General features: G+C 47.6%; 1 protein-coding gene across 2 annotated transcripts; it reads left to right on the forward strand.

Annotated features, from left to right (window-relative positions):
- Positions 1-619: 619 nt before the first annotated feature.
- On the forward strand, positions 620-15,540 carry ZNF598 (zinc finger protein 598, E3 ubiquitin ligase). 2 transcript variants are annotated; one of them, XM_065031235.1, is made up of 12 exons: positions 620-920; positions 3,778-3,890; positions 5,005-5,134; positions 7,305-7,516; positions 8,092-8,309; positions 8,578-8,695; positions 9,714-9,895; positions 10,860-10,929; positions 11,526-12,286; positions 13,215-13,350; positions 14,090-14,234; positions 14,357-15,540. In XM_065031235.1, exons 1-12 carry the CDS (start codon positions 738-740, stop codon positions 14,702-14,704), a joined length of 2,616 nt encoding a protein of 871 aa, XP_064887307.1. In that variant the 5' UTR covers positions 620-737; the 3' UTR covers positions 14,705-15,540. The 2 variants fall into 2 exon arrangements, with proteins under 2 accessions (XP_064887307.1, XP_064887306.1); XM_065031234.1 differs by having other exon boundaries at positions 624-920; positions 10,857-10,929.

Genomic DNA, 15,540 nt, shown 5'->3' on the forward strand with positions numbered 1-15,540 from the left:
GTCCTTGGATCATCTCTGTGGCCCTTCCCTGGCCCCTCTCCAGCCTGGCCACAGCTTTTCTGTACAGCGGGGACCAAAACTGAGCTCAGGATCCCAGGAGTGGCCCGAACAGCGCGGGGCGGAGCAGGATGACGACTCTTTCTCTTTCTCTTTCTCTTTCTCATTTCTCTTTATCTTATTTCTCTTTCTCTTTCTCTCAGCCGGTAAATCACCATGGGCCGGGGTCCTGGGCAGGGCCTGGGGTCCCGGTGTCCCCATAGAGAGGGGCTGCAGCCGCCCACAGACAGGCCCCGAGGTGACACAGCACAATCCGCAGCCGCCCGGCACTGCTGGGCCTCCCCCGAGACTCGTTCCAGCGCCACCGGGCACCACGGCCACAAACGGCCCCGCGGCCTCCTCCACCTGAGAGGGGAGACCAGAAAGAAGCGGCCAGAAGGGCTCGCGGGGCGGCAGGACGCTCTGGGCTGCTTCTCGATGGTCGGCCGCTGGAGGACGCTCGGTAACGTCAGGAGGAGTGGCGCTCTAGCCGCTGCGGGAGATAATGGGAGGGTGGGGGCGCCGCTCTAGGCGAAGACTCTATGGTCACCTCAGCCGGAGATCTGGGAGGGCGGCTCTCTATGGTCTGAAGGCGGGCAGAGAGACGCACGCCGGGCCGGGCGACGCTCTAGGCTGCCTCTCGATGGCGCGGAGGGTTGCTAGGCGGTGCGGGGCCTAGGCCGCGGCGGGTCGGCGCCGTCATGGCCGCCTCGGCCTCCGGCGCGGCGGGGCCAGCGGACGGGCCGTGCGTGCTGTGCTGCGGGGAGCTGGAGGTGGTGGCGCTGGGCCGCTGCGACCACCCCATCTGCTACCGCTGCTCCGTGCGGATGCGGGCGCTGTGCGGCGTGCGGTACTGCGCCGTGTGCCGGGAGGAGCTGGGCCAGGTGAGGCCGGGACCGGCGGGCTGGCAGCCGGCGGGGCCGGGCCGGGTCGGGCCGGGCCGCTTCCCCCGGGCCGGGGCTGGGCTGGGGCCGGGGCCGCGGGGCGGGGGGCAGGGGGCAGGGGAGAGGCCTCGGGCCGGGCGGGGGCCGGAGTTGGGCCGCGGAGCAAGTCGTGCGAAGTGCTGAGTGGAGCGGGGGGCGGCGGCACCGGCCCGAGGAGCCGGGAGGGCTGTTGGAAACATCATATGAAGAAAATGGACTTTAAAGGCTTTTTTTTTTTTTCCTTTTTAAACGAGCAGGGCTCGCTCTGCAGAGCCGGTGTGACGTGGTCCCAGATGACTGTGTCATCCTGCCCAATTCCTGGCTTGATTTTAATCTCGAGGGAGAACACGTTTTGTGTTCTTCCAGGGCTGGCTCGTCCCTCAGCACCCGCGCTGCCCCTGCCCCCCGCTCCTCTCAGCCTGAGCTGCCTCTTCAGCATAAGCTTAGCCAGTAATTTCCCCTCAGTTAACAATTTTTCTGATAGATTTGTGCTTTCTCACGGCCTGCGCGTGCCGCGGTGCAGGGGCAGCTGCTCGGGTGCTGTGCCTTTGCTGCACGGAGGGAGCCGAGGGCTCGGCGCAGCCGCCAGAAAAGTTGTGCAAAGGTGTTTGTAAAACCAAATTTTGATGCGTTAATTTGCTTCTGCGAAACTGATACAGAGAAAAACCCTTAAGAGAAAAGCAATTGGCACTAGCACTGAATTTGATATACTAAGATGGTTTAGGAAGTGAAATAAAACAAATATATAATGGGGAGGGGGCTCTCCGCTTTACAAAAGCAGAACCCCTTCCAGCTGAACTGTTGCCTTCAGCTGCTTTTTGTGTTGTTCAGATGGTTGGATGGATTGAAGATCTTGGGCTTTGTGCTGAAGATCCTCAGAGTTTGTGGAGGCCGGGAAGGTGGATGTGGGTTTTAGACCGAGCTTAATGACACAGGAGTAGCCTCTGTGTACTGACAGATATGCCGTGCAAGTGATTTTGTCTATGACCGTCCTCTGAGGAGCTGCTGCTCCGCTTCCCCCATCACGCGAAGCAGCAAACTGAAGTTGCTTCATCTGTAAACCTGCTTGTCTTGGGTTCACGGATGGACTGTTAATCTCAAGAGCTTTTCAGTTCTGTGATAATTGCTGTATTATGTGGCCTGAACTTTGGGTCATTCAGCCATTTTTTCCCTCATTTATGAACTGTTTAAAAAGATTCTTTTGCTATAATTGACTGGGTGGTCATTTTTAGTGGCTGTGCTCTTTCTTTATTCCCTTAAGTGCCACTATAATACTGTTCTGTCTGCCCAAGGAAAGAAAAAATATACTAGGAGGCATAAATCACATCAAAACTGCCGCTGAATGAACTGAATGCACGTGTACAACCCAAAACAGTCTCTTAATTTCCGCGGTGTGTGTAGAATTAGAAGAGGCAGGTCCGACGCTCCCAGATCTCAGCTGCTGTCGTACAGAGCAGTGTAGAACAAACTGGTGTCGCAGCACAAAGTCCAAAGGAAACAGAACTATGAAAGGAGCAGCAAATGTAACTATAAGGATGGCCGGCAGCACAGGACATGACGGAGGAGAAAGCTGGACGTACTTGTTATGGTAATATGTGCTTTTGGTAATGCGTCATTGTTGCAGTGAAGTCAGGATTTCTTGTTGACCTGTAAACTAACCCTGATGTGTACCCGGGTCAGGCTCGCAGGATCCTTGGCTGGTTTGTTACAGGAATTGAAGCTGCTGTAGGAAGTTGTGTTGGATTCCTATGGTAAAATCTACTTTTCAGCAGTCCATTCCTCTCTTCTAAAACTCACTTTAATTGACAATTCATCTCGGGCCAAAGTATTTTTTTTTAAATAATTGGAATTAGACATAGTTTTCATCTATCCAACAAACTTCTGTTCTCTTTATTTTAAGCTGGATATTTCAGAGAGCTGGGTGTGTTTTTTGTTTTGGTTAACTTAAAAGTAGCCCCACTGTAACAAAAGATTTTAACCCCACAAAACCACACACGCAATCTTTGTTCTGTGGTATGTCACCCCAGCAAGGGTGGAGGAGAAATATAACCAGACTAGACTACCTGTGTGTTATATAACGGAACGCTTTTATAAGATTGTAGGTATTTCCAGGCTTACAACACTTACTGAAAGACACTTTGTGTTTGTGTCTCGGCCTTTCTGAGCTGGTACAGCAGCTCCAACTGTTTCCAAAATGTTGCTGCTACCACAGGATGTCCCAAACTGGGATCAGGGGCTGGAGCAGAGCTGGAGGGGGTGTCTTCTGAGCAGGATTTAACATCCAAAGGGTGAGACCCCATCTACTTGGAGCTCAGCAGGAGCAACTGTGAGCAAGCAGGTTCCCTTGGAAAGGGGTATGTAGTCCGGATAATTAGGGAAGCGATGTACGATTTTGTTTCTGGCTTTTCTGGTAGTTAAGGAAAGACGGAACACGATTTTCCCAGTCAGACTCTGAACAATGTCACTTGTCACTCCCTGCAGGTTTCTGTGCTGTCCTGCCAGAGGGAGTGGAGCGCCAGACTCTTGACAGGTGTTTGCTGTTGAGCATATTTACTCTTGGCACAGCTGTGGTAGCAGAACTTATAATCAAAGTGTGTCCTAATCTAGTTCAACATCCAAAGACCAGGCTAGGCCAATGCACCTTGGGTTAAGCTGCCTCATTTGCTGGAGGTCGATAAGGAGCCGACAGTTGTGGGGCAGTGATGAGGGCGGTGACGCAGCTGGGACTGACACTGAGCCCCAGGCTACGGCGAGTTCCCTCCCAAACAGTTTGTGCTGCGGAGTTGTCTGTAATCCCCGATTCTCGTGCTGCCCACAGGTTGTCTTTGGACGGAAGCTCACGTCTTTCTCAGCAATAGCACTTCACCAGCTGCAGCATGAGAAGAAATACGACATTTATTTTACGGATGGAGACGTTTATGCGCTGTACAGGTGAGCACTGGGATCCCTTCTGTAACACATTCCTGCAGCAATGTATTCTTACGGCGTTACGTGGCAGGAAATGCTTGCTGCAGTAGCTCAGTGTGGCTTGTTTTGTGGGACAAAGCCCTGCGTGCTGTGTGCGTTAATCACTGTGCGGTGTGGCCACTCGGCACCTCGGCCGGCGAAGGGAGCGGCTCCTCCGGGCTGGAGCGTTGGATTCACCGCTGTATAATGCACAAGTGTTGCTCTGTCAATAAAAGTTGCTTTTTGCTTCTTTACCAACAGCAAACTTGCTGAAAGGCTTTTCATTCCTTGCATGGCTCCTGTGGAAATTACTAAGTTACTATTATAATTGGGTTTATTGCTGTGCTGTGTAAGGACTAATCAAAAGCAACGGTACCAGACACTGTATGAAAAGAAGAGCAACCTTGTCTGCCTGCAAAGATCTTGATTCCATATGGGAGAGAAAAAGGCTGAAGTAAATAACCAATGCAGAGTAAAAAACATGGTGTCCGCATCATGTTCTAAAAATATTTTTCATAACATGCTTAATTGGGAGGCTTTAAGATAATTGAAAACGGTTAAAAGGAAAGGAAGGAGTGAAAAAAGTTGAAACCATGCAGGCAGTGGTACCTTTTTCGTGGAGAACTGTGCATTATACCCAATGTGATTTGGGCTGATGCATTTACAGTTTCGTATGACTTCATATTTATGGAATTGGGTGATGGGTTTAGTGAGCAGAATCAGTTTGAATTCTTTATCTCCCTGCCCCATTGCATTCTTCAGTTTCTCACAGTAGAAAGTGTAATTAAGTTGGCTGTGAATGTTGGGTGTACCTGCCGAAGCGTCACTAAGCAGGTTTGCTTTCGGGTGGCGGTGTGTTTTACTGACATCGGGAGTGTTCCCCTCTTCTCTTGCAACTGAAGCCCTTGTGTGATTTGGTTCTGTTCCTGACAGATGACAAAGTGTTCTTGGAATAAGTGGGACACTAACCTCATTAGATTGTTGGGGAACCATAAAAGCACAGCCTTCTGCTGCAGACAGAACATTTGGTTTTGGGTAAAGGTATCGTGATGCTGAGATGGAAATGGATAATTTTCAGGAAATCTTTCTTGTCCCTCAGGAAGCTGCTACAGCACGAGTGCTCTTTGTGTCCAGATGCGAAGCCGTTCAGCACCTTTGCAGACCTGGAGCAGCACATGAGGAAGCAGCATGAGCTCTTCTGTTGCAAACTCTGTGTTAAACACTTAAAGGTGAGTCAGTTCTGCATTTAAATGTGTGGGGATGAGGGTCCTTCCCTGTGGGACCTGCAGGAGCACCTGGGGAGGGGGGGTAGCTGAACAGCACCCGTTTCTCTTTAAAGTTTCCTCTGCCCACCTGTGGTGAGGCCAGTTACTTTACTTTAAGTCTGTCTTCTTCCATAAACTGATTAATGTAGAAGGCCTGAAGGTTCTCAGTGGATTATATTTTAAGTTAAGCCCAACCATATTAATAACCTGCTCTGCCACACCATGTATATACCCCAAACCCTAACGGTCTGATAGGAATTTAATCCTGAGATGTAGGCAGACTTTGTTATAGCTGTATTGGTAGAGATTTGATGTCTATTAAGATTTATAATGTCTTTATGAGCTACAAGTGTAACTTCAGAAAATCCTTGGTACCGGTTCAGACAGCTGAACACATTGTGGAGTGATGGATTTCTGTCTTGGGTTAGAGTTAACGTATCATTTACAGTTGGATCATGCACAGGATGAGAATCCACCTTGCAGCTTTAATGAAATTTATTATATTTCATTATCTTGTTTAGTCGTTCAGAGCGAACTTCCTGTATCTTGTTGATTGGAAAATGAAACTCAGTGTTGCCTGCAATTGAGGTCCAGTGTGTTTGATGTACACACGGAGAACGTGATAGGGGCTCTTGTAAAATGTATTTTACAGCCTACTAAAGATAAAACAGTTACTGGAAAGCCGAGTTGTCTATGTCTGAGGTGGTGATGTGTAGTGAGCCTTAAAATTACTCATCTAACCGCCACCATCATCATTCTTTTTTATTTTTTTTCAATCCCACCCAAATTTCCCTCGGAAGGGCTGGTGTTGTGGCGCTCAGGTGACACTTTGTCACAGTCTGAAAGTCAGAACTGCGCCCTGGAGCCAGAGCGCGGTTTGTATTTCCAAATTACGCAGCGAACAAAATCGGCAGCTATAGTTAAATGAAATGTAGGACTCCTAACCTGTGTCCAACAGTTGTCAGCCTTCCTTGTTGTAGGAGGGAATTAAATGCACACACACTTATTTTTAGAACTCATTACATGTGGTTTTGTATGTGTGTTTGTCTTCTCTGAAACCAATTAAATATCAAATCAGAGAAATCTATTTATCCTGTGGTGCCACAATTGGTTTATGCCAACCAAGCTGTGGGTTTACTGCCGGAGGGACGGGATCCAGGAGCGGGCAGGCTGACCTGGATGGACACTGATCATTTTTGGGTTTGCGTGGTTATCTGGTTTGACTCACCAGAGCTCATTCAAGGGAGGTGGTTGGGGACAGCAAGACGCTCCTTTGGGCTGCAGTGTCCTCTGAGCCCTGGCAAAGTGCTGGTTCCATGGGTTGCTCAAGCGGCGAGCACTACAGGAACTTGTTTGGCATTACCGCTCCCAGAGAATTCAGAAGCAACAGTAGAATTTACTGGCTTTTCATTTCAGAAAAAGGTTCCATATTACTAGTACCAACTGGAAAGAAGTTCTTAAACTTGCAGAAGCTTCAATCAGTCAACCCCAGCTCAGCCAAATGAACCCTTTCCCAGAACATGTTAACATTCCCTGCCTAGGCGAAAAATGAAGGATATTCTACTCTCAAGGCTTTCAACTTTTTTGACATCTTCAGAACCCTTCCTCCCAAAATAGCTTGTGTGTTAGTAAGGACAGAAGATGGGCTTATGATACAAAATCAGTCACTGAACTGGATCGTTTGTGCGTAGCTGTCTTGGGGTAGTGGCTCGCTGAGGAAAGGAAAACAACTCACTTCTGGTTTATGGGGTTTTTAGTTTGAGTATGCAAAATACTGTATGTTCGCGAATACACATTTAGGATTTTTCCCCCACCAGAGATTATAATTTAAAGTTTGTTGCACTATGTTAATACACAAAAAAAAAAAACAACCATGAAAGAGAAAAAGGTGAATTAGATCTGTTTCCAGTGTTCAAAGTGAGTGAAATGTGAGTTAGATTTAGTTTGGGTCTATCACCTGAATTTTGTTCACTATTTATTGAGAATATGAGGTGTTGTTTGTCAAACCACGTCTTCCTGAAGCAAATCTTCCACTCCTACTAATGTACAAGTTGTGCACAGCCTGGCTTATTCCATTTTATTCTGTGCTCACACGAACTAATACATATGTGTATATATATTGTTTTATCTTCAGATTTTTACTTATGAACGGAAATGGTATTCTCGTAAGGACCTCGCTCGCCATCGGATCCACGGAGACCCTGATGACACCTCTCACCGGGGGCACCCGCTGTGCAAGTTCTGTGACGAGCGCTATTTGGATAATGATGAGTTACTGAAACACCTAAGACGAGATCATTATTTTTGTCATTTCTGTGACTCTGATGGTGCTCAGGAATACTACAGGTTTGTGCGAGCAGTTTGTTCCTCTTTCTGTAGCTTAAATTTTGAGGAAAAATTGCTTGGGTCTGCTTTGAATTTTGGGGTAAATAGCACTTGAAAACAGAGGGTGAGAATGTGAGCAGGTTGGTTGCAGTTTCATTTGTTCTTCAAACCAATAGCCATAATAATTGCTTTCTGTCTAGTTCGTGTTTTAAAGTTTTCTTCATTCATGTTAGACATTAAAAATTACGTTTTGCAGCATGACAGGAGATGTGTGTCAGCTCTAATATTCCAAAGTTCATGTGCAAAGCAGATAGAGGTAAATTTTCTTTTATGAAATACGTGCCCCGTGCACAGTTGGGTGTGATGAGCATCAGCCAGCAGGTTCAGTTTAACATCTGGGATTGTGCTTTAAGGTTTATTTTGACTGTACACAAGTGGCTTCAGCTGGAAAACTTGCCTGGGGGCAAATAAAGAACCAAGCACCCAGGCTTGTCTTCACTTCATTGTGTAAAGCAGCCACATACCATCCGTTACTGCTACAGTTTCCCAACAAATCCATGGGGAAAGCGGCAGCTCAGCCTCTTTTCTCTTTCCAGTGATTACGAATACCTTCGGGAACACTTCCGCGAGAAGCACTTCCTTTGTGAAGAGGGCCGATGCAGCACCGAGCAGTTCACCCACGCGTTCCGCACGGAGATCGATTACAAAGCGCACAAAACCGCTTGCCACAGCAAGAGCCGGGCAGAGGCGCGGCAGAACCGGCACATCGACCTGCAGTTCAACTACGCGCCCAGGCACCAGAGGAGGAACGAGGGTACGTGTGCTCGCAGGGTGAGAGATCCCTCTGCATAAAACCAAAATTACTCAAAACTCACATCACAGGTTACAATACGTGGAATCCAGATACTGCAGAATAGATTTTAATGTGGCAGTCCTGAAGTTTCTGTGGGCCACGTAATCATCAGACAGAAATCAAGATAGATTTGTTTGAAGTAGCATTTTTTTGCTATATTTTTCAGGCATAGTGTGATGCCCAGATTAGAGAAATAATGTTGAGAGTGATCAACTTCCCTCCCGTGTAGGTGTGATAGGTGGAGAGGACTACGAAGAGGTGGACAGGTACAACAGGCAAGGGAGGCCCAACAGACTGGGTGGCCGAGGGAGTCAGCAGAACAGAAGAGGCAGCTGGAGGTACAAGAGGTGAGTAACACGTCATCTTGTGGATTTTTATTGCTGCCTGGTGCTGCTTTGTACTTACCAGTTGACAATGGGCCAGTGGGAATGAATTTGCCACAAAATTTGGAAGCCTCCATAGTGAATCCTTAGTTGTGAGCAGAACTGGCTTTCAGTCTGAGCCTGCGTGCTACCTACGTGCTCGGTCAAGGTGAAGTTATTTTGTGTGAAGTTTCAGCTCTCTGGACTTGACACAGGAAGAAAACAAAGTAGTCTTGAACTTGTGAGTTAAATAAACTCAGAATCTTAAATAAATTTTAGCAACTGTTTTTATGCTAATTTTTCTAAGGAGGATTTTCTGAAGTAAGTGACTAATCTCTGCAGGTTTAATGGACTTTTTGGTCTGGGTGATCATGAAGTTCCTATTCTAAGGATCATGCTTTTCATTGAACTAACAGATCTTTGTGTGGCCAGACTGAGCGCTTTGGAAAAAGAAGAGGGTTAAGTATTGAAATGAAATTTTGCGTTTGTCTCTTCATCCACACAAGACTTGAATGCTTTATACATCCTGCACAGATGATCGGCTGTTTCATTACCGGTGACTTCACTGGGGAAAAGTTCTGTCTCTAAACACTTATATTTTGGTGTCACATGTAGATCGTGCATGTGTTGGGAGCTCATGGCAAACCATGTTTCAAAGAACAACTGTAGCCTACAAGTCTGATTTTGTGTGTTTGAAAATGAATAGTATAGACGGGTGTCCCTGTGCATCCTTGGTGCTGTCTCTCCCAGTTCACCCCGGTTTCTTCTGGCCTGGATTGTTATTACCACATGTCATATTTGCAGGTCCAGGGCTGAACGTCGCCTTTCTCAGCCAGCACGGGGTGTTTTGGAGTGGGGGGTTTGTTGTGGCCTTCTCAGCAGGTGGCAGCACGAGATCAGGGACAGTCATCGGGGCTGACACCACAGAGGTGAGAACTGGAGCCAGACAAAACTGCTCAGTGATCCCTGTGATCTGAGCAAGAAAATCTGCCTTGTCCTCTAGGGAGGAAGAAGACAGAGATGTCGCAGCAGCAGTCAGGGCATCTGTCGCAGCTAAACGGCAAGAAGAGAAAAAACGGGTAGAAGACAAAGAGGACAGCAGCAGTAGAGGTAAAAAGGAGGACTTGAGGGATTCTGAAGTACTCTGCTCCAAACGTGTGCCAAAGTCTTCAAACGATGCCATAGGTGAGTGGTGAGCATGTTCTGCAGCTGCAGGGGCATGTGAAGGGTCTGGAGGTCAGCTTGGCCACAGTGGGATCGCCACACGTTGTTCCCAAAAGAGCTGTGCAGGATCTTAAACCAGCAACACAGATTTGCCATGAGATGTGTCCGAGTGGGCTGGGATTCCTGCAGCCAGTTCTACTTGAAATGGAGCTGAGTAGAAATAACAACTGCGATTAATGTATGGCAGTACGTGTGATGCTCCATCCAAGTCAGTATAATCTACGAATTTGCCGTTTCCTACTTGAGCATGCAAGGACTGATTTATTGTGATGCTTGAGCTGAGTTTCCCCTTTTTTGAGAACAAGTTATTCCCAGTGGAAGTTTGTAACTGGTGAAAGCAAAACTTCAACTGTTTTGACTCAGGTCCAGTTTGGGACAAATAAATATGATGCAGGATTTGGATTTTAAAGCAAATCTGAATTGGAAATGAGTTATGTTTCCATGTAAAATGACTGTCCAGGAGCTGATTGCTGAGCAGCTTGGACATTGTGCAGCAGGAGTGATGGAGAGCTCATTGGAGCAGCTTTCCAGGTGGAGAAGCATTAGCATACATTGGTTGGGACACCGAGGTTTGATGAACCGTGACCCTGTAGTTGAGTCCTGCCTCTGGTAGCAGCGTGGAGCATCTCGGGCTCCCTCACAAAGTGCTCATCAACCGATGTTCTGCTCACGTTAAGTATCATGATTTTCCCGTATGCGCCAGCCAGTGTACGGTGACATAATGGTGAATGCAGTTAATTGAAGGAAAGAGTGATGCATGGATTTAAATTGTTCTGCTGGGATGTCACAGTTAATGACATCATCAGCTGCTGAAAATAGGACTTGTTAATGCTGCTGTCATGTTCTTTGATAGCTTCCCCTCTGAGATGAATGGATTTTAGTTGAAAACATTTCTTTGCTCTTTTTGTCAATATTCCAAAAGAAGCAGCTGCTAATGGTGCTTTAAGCCAAGACGACTTTCCAGCAATTGGTTTGGCAGCAGGACCCCTAGAAGGGTAAGTGTGTGCAAGGCTGCAGCAACGGGAAAGCAGATTTAGAAACTTACTTATGTTTTGCAGTTCTGGAGAAAATAATTTCACAGGTCACTTAAACTACAGATGCTTCCCCTTGCCCTGATCCCCTTCTGCCTCAGCTGTTCCTGTGCTGGTCACCTGCAACAGCATCGGTTGTTCCTTCAGTTCATGGCTTGATCTTTTGGTGGTGTGATTTTGGGGGAAATTCTTAATATTTTCCAGCCATTTTTAACTTGATGGCTTATCTTGAGGGAGCTGAGTTTTGAAAGTCCTCATTTCCTGAATTGGGTGATGATGGGAATAGTGTCTGTGCAGGACATGGCACTCGAGCGCGCTCTGGCCAAGGTGACTGTACCAGGATGTGCTGCACCTCAGCCAGACCAGGGTAACATCGAAGAGACCCCTTCCCACATGCGGTTTCCAAGCCCAAGCGTGTTTGTATCCTGTTAACAATTAGTTCAGTTGTGCCTCCCAAAGTGGTAGTTTGGGCAAGAGAACAGTCAGGTTTGGAGTTGGTCCTGCCTGTTGGAGTTGTGCAGCAGCAGTGGCGTCACGGGCTGTGCTTTCCCTTTCCACAGCTCTGCCCCGCTGGCGGTGAAGCTTAAAGAAGAAGATTTCCCCAGCTTGTCATCCTCTGCGGCACCCACTGTCTCTTCTGGGCTATCTTTGACATATACAGCGACTGCAAAGAGATCAGCTTTTCAAGAGGAGGATTTTCCAGCACTGGTGTCCAAAATGAGGCCTAACAATAAAACAGTAACTAATATCACATCTGCGTGGAACAATGGTTCCAGTAAAAGTGTGGTCAAAGCCATGAGCAACCCCTGTGTAAACCAGATAGCCAAAAAGCCATCCTCCTTGAACAGCACTAAAGGAAGTAAGAAAAGCAATAAATTCTCTCAGTCAGATGATGAAGACAGCGGGAGTGGCTTGACAACCCAGGAGATCAGAAACACACCAACGATGTTTGACGTGTCGTCCTTGCTGGCAGCTTCTACCTCACAAACTTTTACGAAGGTGAGCAAGAAAAAGAAGACGGGGGTTGAGAAGCAGAGACCGTCGTCCCCGCACCCGCTGCAGGAGATGTCATTCCCCAGGTCATCGGCCGAAAAGCCGCCAGAAGCAGAGCAGACGTCAAACGCACCTTCTGCTCTTCATGCCCCCGACAGATGCTCAACGGTCACGAATGGTCATTCGGAAAAACCGTTAGCGATCTGTAGCACACCCAAAGAGCCCCCTGGCCTTAAAAAGCCCACAGTGACTCCCAAATGCCCATTACCTCAGGAAGATTTCCCAGCTCTTGGGAGCTCAGGAACAGCGCGAATGCCTCCGCCACCAGGTAAGCGCTGCGGGGCACAGCCGGCTTGGGGTGTAGCTTAGAGAAACGTGGCACGTGGGTGGGATGGACAAACTGCTCTGGGCCCTCATGGTCAGCCTTGGCAGTTTAAAACAGACAATCTGGGGGACACGGAAAGGCTTGAATGTTATCTGAAAGACGGTGGAGACGGTGACAGTGTTGGGGTGCTCCGCTCCGTGCGGGTGTCTGCTCACTGCGGGTGGCTCATGGGTGATTCTTTACCTGTTGTTGCTTTTCTGGTGAGTCACGTCTGACACAGATCTGAACTTTTGTGCTCTCAGATCTAGTTTGGAAGCTCCACGGGCAAAGGGAATCTCCCTTCAGCTGTGGCCTGTGCCTGCCGGTGCTCGTCAGCTGCCTCACTGGGTCACTTTTGTTCTGTATTCAATGCCCTTGCTTTTAGCGGCGCTGTAATCTTGTAAAAGTGGAGTAACACAGCAACAAACATGACTTAACCGAAGTAGCGTCTCGTCAGGAGGTGCTTGCAGTGCTCTTCGGTGCTGCTCTGCAGGCGTCATTCGGAGGAGTGTGCCCGAACATGCCATGCCTTGTGCTGTGGTGACTTCTGGAGTGATTTCTGTTCACTGTAATAATGTAAAAGTGTTTCTCATCTTGAGTTTGAGCTGTTTTTAAAAAATATTTTCTATCGAAAAGCTAAATAGTTAAAATGCTTTCTCTGTAGAGTAACATCAGCCACCGTGAAGTGCTTTTTGACCTGCCTGTTAAGACACCAGCTTTCCACCTCTCTAATTTTTAGGTTTTTTCCAATACAGTGATGTCTGCACTGCTGGCTTGTCCTTCTTGGTGCCTCTGTGGAGTACATCAGACCACTGGTGTTAATTTTAGACGGTGATATGTGGGTGCCACAGATACTTGCTCTAACTTCCCGCCCTTTCTCTGCTTTATTTAGGCTTTAACACTGTGGTGCTATTAAAGAATCCTCCTCCGCCTCCGGGACTGTCGGTGCCTGTTAGTAAACCCCCTCCAGGTTTTGCTGTTATTCCATCCACCAAAATCTCCGAACCTGTCACTACATCTTTGAAAGAGTAAGTAAAATCCTCCGAGTTAGAGCTACTTTAGACATCACACATCGGTTCTGTCATATGGGCCTCGAACAGCATGAGAAACACTCTGGGGATTATTTGGAGCAGAAGGGCAGATCCTTACCGATTCCTGTTGGGGAGTTCCATAGCGATTGAGGGCTGGATTTGTGAGGGACGCATGAAAGAAAGCACAAACTCTGAGGAAATGGAAACCTGTGCAGTGTGGCAGCTCAGCCTTCTGTCTTGTTTTGGTTTATTTGGAAATCTGCAGCTTCAGCATATTTCTTAACCTTTCCATCAATTCTGTCCATGTTTTCCTTGGTGACCTCTAAATACCTTCATTGTTCTGGCCTTCCCAGTAGCTGGTCTATGGTTGGAGGGGAAAACTTGTGCGAATTTAATACAGGGATCTGTATGAATCCGTTCAGTTTTATTCGTGGTGCAGGTCCTTGTTGCTCGTGCCTTTTTAGTGACCCTGGTTTACAAACCAGCCAGTCAAGACTCTGTTAAACTTGCAGTTTATATTTTCTGTCTGGTTAAAGCTGGAATGTGCTGCAGTGATTCCATAGGACATGTTTCACGGTCCCGTCGGGACAGCTGCCTGCTCCTTAATGTCACTGCGTGTGCGGGTGGGTGGAGAAGGGGAGCGCGTCCCATAGAACAGCCACACAACGTACATCCCGCAGCATCGTTGTGTGATGCGAAGCGATGTTGGGTTCACTTTTGGTCTTTTCGAACACAGGCCAAAATCCTGTCACAGAACATACTTGATACCTGAAAACTTCCAGCAAAGGAACATTCAGCTGATACAATCTATTAAAGAATTTCTTCAAAGTGACGAGTCCAAGTTCAATAAGTTTAAAACTCATTCTGGGCAATTCAGGCAGGTGAGTGGGCAGGAACCTTCGGATTCCTGAAACCTTTCCTCTGTGAGAAAGTGGATCCCAGTGGGATTTTTTAATATATATACACTTTTCTTCTAATTCTTCCACTTCTCTTTTCACCGAAGGGTCTGATTTCTGCAGCACAGTATTACAAAAGTTGCCGAGACCTGCTCGGAGATAACTTCAAGAAAATTTTTAACGAGTTGCTGGTGTTGTTACCAGATACAGTTAAGCAACAAGAACTGCTTTCCGCTCACAACGATTTCAGAATCAAAGAAAAACAGAGCTCAAACAAACCCAAAAAGAACAAAAAGAATGTTTGGCAGACGGACTCCAGCTCTGATCTCGACTGCTCCATCTGCCCCACGTGTCAGCAGGTGCTGACCCCGCAGGACGTTGCCACCCACAAGGCGCTGCACCTGGAGGACGAGGAGTTCCCGTCCCTGCAGGCCATCAGCAGGATCATCACTTAGCTTTCCCCACCACCAATAAAAGTGTCTCTCTTGCTAAATATGCACTTTTTGGGATGAGGTTTGGCAGCGCCGGGGTGGCGCAGTGGGCAGGGAACCCTGGAGAGCCCCCGGTGCGGGTCAGAGAACTGTGCGCGGGGAGCACACGTCCGAAGTCTGAGCTTCCAAACGCCTGAGGAGGAGGGGGCTGCAATCGCTGCAGCGGGTGGGTGGGCAGGGGCCACGTCTCTAACACACAGTAGCTGAGAAGATGCTTTCTGATATGGGTTCTGACAGGGGAGACATCATAGGGGGATAAGTATCTGGTTTGGTTTTGTTTTGTTTTTTAGGGGGGTGGGGGAAGATTATGAATCACTGAAATAAGCAGGAGCAAAAGTGGCTTCCCTTACAATATTCTGATTTTTTTCTTTTGTGCTATTTCTGTGACCACAAAGGTCACAGTAGTCAGGGGTACAACGGGGCAGAACAGCAGAAGATGCTGCTCACCGGTAAGACCGTTACAGCCGTGGGGCTGAAAACACTGGGCCGCTCACATAGCAAGGAAAACTCATACCTGAAAATGGAATTAATCTACTACTTGAAGAACTGGACTGATCTGTGTGATGAGTTGAACGTGAGATTTGAAGTTGCCTCTGACCTTTTATGTAACATGTTCCTTAAAGAAACTTATTTTGTAGCGCTGCATGTAGAATAATGATATTAAGGCTTTACTTTCTGTAAAGCACCCTTCACAGTAATTTTATTTAAAGACTGCCATGTTTTTAATTTCTTGGATGTATTAATGGTGGTAGCTCCAACCAACAGCATCTTGGGACACATTAAATGCTGCTGATCACTGA

Source organism: Columba livia, chromosome 15, assembly GCF_036013475.1.
Source record: "Columba livia isolate bColLiv1 breed racing homer chromosome 15, bColLiv1.pat.W.v2, whole genome shotgun sequence".
Classification (NCBI taxonomy): Eukaryota; Metazoa; Chordata; class Aves; order Columbiformes; family Columbidae; genus Columba; species Columba livia.

What these genes read in the sequence shown, in the direction of transcription:
- ZNF598 (XM_065031234.1), top strand. Translation starts at nt 738, where the DNA reads ATGGCCGCCTCGGCCTCCGGCGCGGCGGGGCCAGCGGACGGGCCGTGC. An exon ending in GACGTTTATGCGCTGTACAG is followed by an intron (nt 3,891 to 5,004) that starts GTGAGCACTGGG and finishes CTTGTCCCTCAG; the next exon opens with GAAGCTGCTACAGCACGAGT. An exon ending in GGCAGCTGGAGGTACAAGAG is followed by an intron (nt 8,696 to 9,713) that starts GTGAGTAACACG and finishes CTTGTCCTCTAG; the next exon opens with GGAGGAAGAAGACAGAGATG.